The sequence below is a fragment of the Amphibalanus amphitrite genome, unplaced genomic scaffold (assembly GCF_019059575.1).
Source record: "Amphibalanus amphitrite isolate SeventyFive unplaced genomic scaffold, NRLGWU_Aamphi_draft 000295F_arrow, whole genome shotgun sequence".
NCBI lineage: Eukaryota > Metazoa > Arthropoda > Thecostraca > Balanomorpha > Balanidae > Amphibalanus > Amphibalanus amphitrite.
In genome coordinates, this window is record NW_024881790.1 from 124,255 (window position 1) to 133,605 (window position 9,351).

The 9,351-nt window shown below is 47.3% G+C and overlaps 1 protein-coding gene across 1 annotated transcript in view; it reads right to left on the reverse strand.

The window, feature by feature from the left end:
• Window positions 1–2,880, reverse strand: part of LOC122387710 (guanyl-specific ribonuclease pgl-1-like) — an 88,303-nt gene extending 85,423 nt beyond the window's left edge. Inside the window, exon 1 of the mRNA XM_043378120.1 lies at window positions 2,796–2,880. Coding sequence (XP_043234055.1) covers window positions 2,796–2,858 — 63 coding nt within the window. The 5' untranslated portion in view covers window positions 2,859–2,880. The remainder of the gene's footprint in view (window positions 1–2,795) is intronic.
• Between the last annotated feature and the right edge of the window lie 6,471 nt (window positions 2,881–9,351).

Below are 9,351 nucleotides of genomic sequence, written 5' to 3' on the forward strand. Positions count from 1 at the left end.
TTTTTGGTATATCTTGTGCCCCAGAAATCCACCAGCGCATCATACAGCAGGTCATCAGCGGATGCGAAGGTGCCAAGAACATCGCTGACGACATCATAGTCTTCGGCACCAGCATGGAGGAGCATGCCCAGCGGCTGGAGCATGCTCCTTATATTTAAACGGACTATGTGACAAAACCACAAACAAAATGCTTTTTTATGCCGATGACTGCTCTTTATACTCGTCTTACTCTCCAACTGACAACTTTCACGACGCACAAATGACACTAAATTGTCCCCGTTTCCAAGTGCTACGCTCTGAACTTTTCGGACAAGTTTCAATAATTATACCCATATTTAACAACTGTAACAGCGTATCTAAACTTAACTTATTGCTGTATGGTAGAGGCCTCAACAAAAACGATCAGATCAAAGTAGCGAAATTATTCCAAAATTATATTATCAAAACTAAAAGATTCCAGAACCAATAGCATCCAGCGGCGGACGGCGGGCCGGACGGTTCGTCGTGTCGCCTGGGGGTAGCAACTTTAATTTCAACCAGCGAGCGGTGGGTGTGGCGCGGCTTGGCGGTGGTCAAACAGACTTGTTTTCATATTATGTTGTGTGTTTTATGTAATACTCATGTTTATTTTATACTGATTGATTAAGAGAGGTGCTTTAATTTAAGAATTTTTATTCTTTTGCACCAATCTTATAATATTTTTGTGTATGTTTTGCTCATTTGTAATGTTGAAAATAAATGTGTATGTAGGTATGTATGTATGTACTACAGAAAGACCTAGACATCATACACAACTACGGACAAACATGGGCTATAACATTTAATGCAACGAAAACCACACAACAAACTTTCTCACATCGACAACAAACTAATCGACCAACCCTTACTTTCGGCGGTAACCCCATTCCAATAGTAAATGACCATAAACATCTCGGCCTCACACTATCCGCAGATCTACGCTTTCACACACACATTAATGACGTCCTTCTAAAATTTAATCGTTCTATGGGCCCTTTATACCCAATAGCAAAACACATACCTAAAGGAATGCTTCTATCTCTCTATATTACTTACGTTCAACCTTCCCTCGACTATTGTGACATCACTTACGACGGACACATCACAACGACTGACGGCATGCGACTAGAAAAAGCACAAAACAGAGCAGCACGACTGATCACTGGGACTGGACTTCGGACATCGACTAACGGACTGCGACGAGAACTAGGATGGACTTCTTTGACCGACAGACGGAAAATCCACAAACTTCAGTTTTATCACAAATTAATATTCAATCCTATAGTTCCCGAATTTATTAAGACCATTATTCCTAACACAAGACAGCAAAACACAACACGAACTTTACGAAATATTTCAGCTCAAACAATACCATTGGCCAGAACCACATCCGATTACCGATCCTTCGTCCCATCCTCTACAAGCCTCTGGAACACATTGCCCGAACATCTACGCACAAACAATAACTACTTTACTTTTAAAAAACACCTAAAAGAACTGATTACACAACCCCGTCCACCTCTGTATTATTTCCTACAGGGTGTTTCACTAAAAGTGTCAAAAAGTAAATGCTTATTAAGGATATATAAAATACGCAAAGCACGTGGTTGCGCACGTGGCTTTGTTGCAAATTTTTGGACATTTATGCTTTGGCCACTTACGATATATTTTACACTCATACGGAGCGAGGGCAGGAGGCCAAAGTTACTAGTCGTTTTTTCCTTATACAGAACAAGAACAGGTTATTTGCACCGCAACAGGAGCGGTGGATTACACTTACATTTGGTGCTATCAGAAACATTGAAACCGTACGCCGACTTTTCAGGAAACGTTTCACTCTCTCACCTCGCTACGACCCAGATTATAAAAGTTTCAAAGGGCTTCTTGAGAGGTTTAAAAGGGTTCCTTTGATGCCGGTTCCAGTCCAAAAAAAGGCGGGTCGCCCCACCTCTCGGCGGAAATCGTTGAAAAGGTCAGGGTCTTTTTTAGGACCTTTTAAGATAACAAGAAGCTTATTTCAACATCAGAAATAGCCAAGCCCCCAATTTATCAGAAACAACCACTGTAACGGCTGTAGCCACCAAGAACTGGCTGGACCAGAAGTTCCGTTCCCGGGCCGAATAATCAGCTGCCTCACCGCCCGCCCCTTGCCAGATCGAGGCCCCGATCTGTCACCGCTAGCCTTCTGGTTTTGGTCAGTAGCTCTCGCAGAGCTGAGGAAGACTAAAGTCGCATCACTTTTGGAGCTGAAGAGCACAATGCAAGGCTTTGCCGACAGTCTGGACGCTGAAGATGAAAACGGGCTGTGAGGCACCTCCGGACACGTGCCGAAACGGTGCATCAAAAGAAGCGGCGGATATGTGGAATAGGTTTGAGTGACGGTGATATCATTTTTATATATTCAAATGTCCAACAATTGCGGATGGAATGATGTGCAAATGTCCATAGAAAACATAGGTATTATGTGCATTAGGGCCTTTTACTTTTTGACACTTTTAGTGAAACACCCTGTAGGCACAAAAAGAGGCAACATTTTACACACAAAACTACGACTGAATACTTCAAGACTTAATGCTCATCTTTTCTCCATACAACAAGCTAATTCACCCCTTGCACTTGCGGCTATAATTCTGAAAACAAAACATTTCCTACTTTCCTGTCCACTTTATCATACTCAGCGAAACATTCTTTACAACACCGTGTCGCCCGTCATCCGCACTGACTTTTCCACTCTCCCTTCCTCCAAACAACTCGACATCCTTATCCAAGGTACAGACCTGAGTCGTGAGGAGGGCCGTGTGGTTGCCACCGCTGTCCAATCCTTCATCATCCATACCCATCGCTTATAATACAACATCCCAGTTCCAATCCTCACCACTACCGTGGTCGGACGAGTGGGCGCGGTGCAGAGCAGCCTTGCAGTGCCGCCGGGTTCGTGGAGCGTTACCGGGCTTGGGCGGTCCGGTCGATCGACGATCACTTTGACATGTTTCGCAACATAAATATTTTTATTCCGTTCTTCTTGTTCCATTGTGTTTCATCATTATTGTTGTTGCTAAATACGTTAAGTACTTCTCGTTTAGCAAGCGGCGCCATGATTTAAGTGCGTAGCACTTTTGCGCCAATTGCCTACTTTATTTGTTATATTCATCTCTCTCTGTCTCCGTCTCCGTCTCCGTCTCCGTCTCCGTCTCCGTCTCCGTCTCCGTCTCCGTCTCTGTCTCTGTCTCTGTCTCTGCAAAAATATTTCTTGTATTGTTACAACTGTATCCGCCCTCGAACGATAAATATTGTTGACTCAGCAGAAACACATCCCGTGGAATGCGTTTGGACTTGGCTGGATCTAATGTTAGCGAATATCTGCTAATGCAGCTTCTTGGCTTGCACAGTATGCACACAAACATACATGCTTCCTGCCCTTGGATTATTCCTCACTTGAATGAAAATTTTGCTATAATAACTATTCCGAGCAGTTGACAGGTTTTAGTGCAATGCAAAGTCGGAACCGTCCCGCGCCGGCGGTCTCCCAGGCGGCGCGTAATGGCCGCCGCTCTCGCAGGGTGTTTGACCTCATACCCCTGTTGTTAGAAAGATTGTGGATCGATTTACTTGATTCTTGCATGACAAGATCAGCCATCCAATTCTTAGCAGGTACCGAAAATTTGACGTCAATCGCACGATCCGCCGCCCATATTGCGGTACTGCCATCTATTGACAAGGCTGGAGAATTAAAGCCGTTCGGCTATTTCCACTTCTGACACACCATATAATGAAAAGCGTCAGGGTCTGTTGTTCTGCCCCACAACCATGCTTCAGGAGTTGGCATTAGATGTCTACACTGCTAGTGCTTCTATTCTGGTTCGTTGTTTATGTTTTCTGTCGATGTAGGTACCTACTAGAGATGTCAATCGGATACCAACTTTTTGGTATACCGATACCAAACCGATACCAACTCGGTATTTGGTATTTCTATCCTAATGTGTTTGTTTTTTTGTTGGTATCATGAACCTTCGCTAATGTTTAAGAGGCTAAGAAATCGGTAAAATGCTGGTATTTTCCTCATGTTCCCAAGTTGGTTTGGTTTCGGTATTTCTCCACGGTTTTGGTTGGTATTTGGTTTGGTATCGGTATTCCGATTTTCCGTAATTGACATCACTAGTACCTACCTACCCATCTTTCTTAACCCCTTGCAAGGGCTTGTGTAGGCATGCGTTGCGCATCAGGCTTCAGGCCAGATACACAACCACTTAACCTATGATGCTTCATGAGCTTGAGAATCAATAGTCCATTGCAATGTGCTTTTGGCTACATGTTTTAACTAAAAACAACTTATTAATACTATTTGGTTGCATTTCATTGAAAGTATCCACGGCCGGCTGACGGCTGGCTGCCCACAGTTAACCACGGCTGTGGGCGGCTGTGGCTGTGGAGCTACGGCTGTGGGGCGGCTAGGCTGTGTAAAATTGCAGCCGTGCAGAACTCTAGTGGTCTGAAAATGCGCCCTTTGCAGGTGTGTCGGAAAACTCTTATCGATAATTTTTTGGGTGTGATACAAATTGGGAGTTGTTGTTCGATGCCAAAATAACTGAGGTACAATTTGAGATATCATCAAGCATGACAGCTGATCAACTTAATTCGCGCCCTGCGGGGGAGGGGGATGTGAACACGCCCCTCCCTGTGGTTTTTCGCGAATATCTAAAAAAAAACATCATACATCAATGCTACATATGTGGTGAACATTTCAGACCAAGGTCACTCAAGGCATAGGTGTAGGAACAGGGGGGACAGGGGGGGGGGTGGCCCCCCACTTTTCATAGTGGGGGGGCAGTAATGTTTACTGCCCCCCCCCAATTTTTGCCGAACTTTTTAATGTATTTGTAGGTATCGTTATCATCGTTACTGAGTGCAATTTTTCTCCACCCAATGAAAGGTAACTTTGTCAGAAGCAATAAGTGGCAGCTTAGGGGCAGCGCGCGCTGCAAAGAGAGACAATACTGGCGCAGCAGAAGGCGTAAACGGCGTAAACTAACAATTTATGTTAGGCGGCCTTGCATTAGTTGATCGGTTACTGGCATAGGCGTAGGAACAGGGGGCAGGGGGCAATGGTCCCCCACTTTCGAATGGGGGCCAGCAATGTTAAATGCCCCCCCCCCCCACACACACCTTTTGCTGACTTAACACTTGTCATGTTTCACGCTCGCTCGTAATAAAAAATGTTTTTGGATGCTTCTGGAATTCGCATGGGTGCCAACCAGTGGCGGATCCAAGGTGGGGTCACATGGGTTATGCCCGCTTGGGGCCCGGGGGCACCATAGGCCTACCAGGGGCACCACCAACCTATCAGGGGCACCACCGGCCTGTCAGGAGCACCGTCGGCCTAGCAAGAGCACCACTGGTCTGCAAGGGGCAACACAGACCTGTCAGGGGCACCACAGGTCTTCCAGGGACACCAAAGGCCTTCCAGGGGCACCACCGGCCTCGCAGGGGCACCTTGGGCCTGTCAAGGGCACCACGGACCTGACAGGGGCACCTCAGGCTTGTCAGGGCCCAGGGGCACCACAGTCCTTTCAGGAGCACCACAGGCCTGTCGGGGCACCAGAAGCCTAGCAGGGGCACCACAGGTCTGCCAGGGACACCACAGACCTGCCAGGGGCACCCACTGGCCTCGCAGGGGCACCTTGGGACTGTCAGGGGCATCACGTGCCTGTCGGGGACACTTCAGGCTTGTCAGGAGCACCACAGTCCTGTCAGGGCCCAGGGGCACCAGCGGCCTAGCAGGGGCACCACGGCCTCGCAGGGGCACCACCGGCCTCGCAGGGGCATCACCGGCCTCGCAGAGGCACCATGGGCCTGTCGCTGGCACTTCAGACTCGTAAGGAGCACCACAGTCCTTCCAGGGGCACCACAAACCGAAGCTGCAAGCTCATGATGATGAAGGAACAATTGGTACCTACAATTAGTATTCTGTACCAGAGTGCAAACTCCCCTACTTATGATGGCAAGTGATAAAATCATTACATGTTTTCAAAGGCTTTCAATGTTGCTGGGAATACTTTGCATGATTTTTACAGGCTAGACTGCTTATCAGAATGTAAGTTTAAGCATTTAAAATCTTATATTTCAGTATTTCATATTGAGCTTAAAATCTCACAGCCGTGGCCACAGCCGTAGCCGTGTTCTTGGAGATATTTGCAGCCGACCCGCCCTACAGCCGTGGGGCTGCAGCCGGCCGGTGCAGACCTCTAATGTCGATTGTTCGATTGAATGATTGATTCATTCATTCATTTAATACGTGTCGGCATTTAGCACAGGTACCTACGAATTGACATCCAGCATCAATCTACCATTTTCAGAAACGTATTGCCTAAATATCATGCATAGGCACAAGACCTATGGTTGCCTCGATACCGTGCCGGCCCGAATCACGTTTTGCACAATGCGCACAAGAAAAGAGAATTATATTCGCTGGGTCTTCCGTGCATTGAGCTTAGCAAAAAACAGGAATGCAACCGTCAAGCGACGCAAAATGTACAATGCAGCAAGTGACCACACTCACTCGACCAGCCTCCATGGTCCACCAACACGCCCCACACCACTCGCCAACCCACGCCAACCACTGAGACGAGCCCCTCCCCCCGCGCTGGTCTGACGCAACAGCTGGTCTACAAAGCGCTCCACCCGGCGACCCGAGCCGATGTCAAACGGCGTGGGTAGACTGTGCCGCATAATTTTCGGGTCATACGGCACAGCCTACCGGTACCAGACGGCTGCTGCCAATGCTGAGCCATAGGAACCCGGCACGGTGGATAAAGAGTAGTGGACCATCAGGCATCAACCTGTACCCGACTGTACACACGATTTCAATGTCTTACTCAACTCATATCGTCATAAATTTCGACCTACCCTCAAAAGTATTCATGCGCTATTCGAGCGGCAATTAGGCAAATTGCAAGCTCGCCACAGAGCACAGATCCTGTAAAAGATAGTTCTTATTTAAAACACATGCTCCTTAGATATTCAAGAAGGTTGCTCCTAAATATTGTAGTTCTGGCTTCAAAAACATGGATTTTATGAATGCCGATAGGTTTCGGGAGGCTACACAGGCCGGATCGCCCACTGTGCATCGACCCGAAATGTCCAAGGCACGCCCGCAGCTCACCGCTCATCTGTGCTCATCCGACCCGGGCGAGGCCGGCAGACAGACTGACAGGCGCGTCCGCCGCTCGACCGCCGAGACGGCGCAGCGTGGACACGGGTGGCCAGCGCTCCAGTAAAAATGCACCCGTCACCGGCTGAGTGACAGCCGCCCTATAGACCACACGGAGGCGGCCGTTCCGCCTTACTGAAGCAGCCATTGGCGGCATCTGGACGGCAGGCGCGACACGCACCAATAGCTCTGCCCTGCGGGATGCCGCGGCCCGGGCGCGCCGAACGAGAGAGAGAGAGAGAGAGAGAGAGAGAGAGAGAGAGAGAGAGAGAGAGAGAGAGAGAGAGAGAGAGAGAGAGAGAGAGAGAGAGAGAGAGACCGCGTCCCGGTCGCCTTGTCGCCATTTCGTTCCACTTGGCCGACGCTGACCGCCACAAAACGCTGCAACTGCAGACGCCGCACCGAGACAGGTGCATCGAACCAGATACCCAGAGATAGACTAGATAAGACGGGTCAGCCGACACCCGGGCCCTATGTAGGTACAGCTCTTGCGGGTTTCAACCATAGGCTGTTTGAAGATTTGAGAAACACTATTTTTATTTATTTATTTATTTATTTATTAAACACATCGCCAACAGGAACTCCCAATTACAGGCAAAGTCATCAAGTTAACCCGCGCCCTGCTGGGGGGGGGGGTGTTTGAACACCCCCTTGTGGTTTTTCGCGAATATCTCAAAAACGGCGGCGCGGAGCGCCGCCGTTTTTGGTACACCTTATTATACATTAATTCTACACATGTTGTGAAAATTTCAGACCAAGGTCATTCAAGGTCAGGTCATCAGGTCACTTGAAGTGACCTCACCTCATAAAAAGTTTCAATGTCTGTCATAGCTACACCGAGTGACCGATCGCTTTGAAACTTTCAGCGATTGCTAAGAGCAATAGCATGTACAAAATGTATATCTCAGAATTTTGATATCGATGACCTAAGGTCAGGTCAATTTTGCGACCTCCCCATTATAAGTCAATGGGAGAAAATTGAAATGCGCCTCTTTTGGACGAAAGACATTATAAACCCTCCCAAACACCGAATTACAAGTGTTTTAGACACACGTTAGGCGGCACGGGCGGACATCGATAGCAGCGCCTCTATCGGTCACTAGGGAAAGCTAGGCTGTAGGCGACGACATACCGGCTGAGTTGTCACACGTTGAATAGGTTTATAGACACCCGTCTTGTGAAAAAGTTGAACTTTTGCCTTTAATATTTCTACAGGCAATTTTAGAAGTGTCTTCACATAGATTACAAAACCGTTGAGATTATTGTATTCACTTCAAGCCTTCCCCATTGTTCTTGATGATGCGGGAACTATTTCTAATTAGTGTTTCTAGCTTAGTAAAAGAACATACTGTGCAAACGATGAAAAAAAGCATAAATGGAAGATTTTAAATGCAATTTTCTCTAACAATTAATGGTAAGTTCTCTACATATCAAGGAAAAGGTGCATGCTACCTGATAATTTAAAGTTCTTGGGGCCAGTTGTTTTCTTCTTTTCTTACGTCGCCCCAATGGCCGCGAATACACTTGTGATAACGCCTATCGACTGAACATGAAAATGGTGTCCGTGACCCCTGTTTGTGCCCTGAGGTCATCTTAGGTCACGAATGGTATCCAACAGTTTTTCGCAAATAACTTTTGATAGAGGCATGCTAGAGCGATGAAAACGCCTTAGATGTGTTCAGCTCGACGATGCGGATCGACTGATATGCAACATGACCCTTCCGGTCAGGTCATGACCTTGACCTGAGGTCAAATTTTCAAGTTGACCTTTCAAGGTCAAGTTATAGTTCATTCGATGCGTCTTGGCGAGAGGAACACGATGCCGGTAAAAGTAAGCTCGTACAAGGCTTGGGTCAAAAGTTATTGCAGAAAACCTGTTTCCGAAAAAAATCGGCTATTTTTGCAGTTTTTGCCCCCTGCAGGCAAAACCGTTGACGTTAGGTCAAATCTGAGAAAATTACTTAGAAAGGGCGTTAATAGGGTTATCGAATGCGCTTTTCCGCGGCGCTGTAGCTCTATTGGTTCCCGAGTTATGCGTTGGCTTCTTGGAAATTGTCAACATTCGACCTGGAAATCGGCGAAATTTTGCCTTCAATGACCTCTGGTGACCTGACCTTTGACCTGAC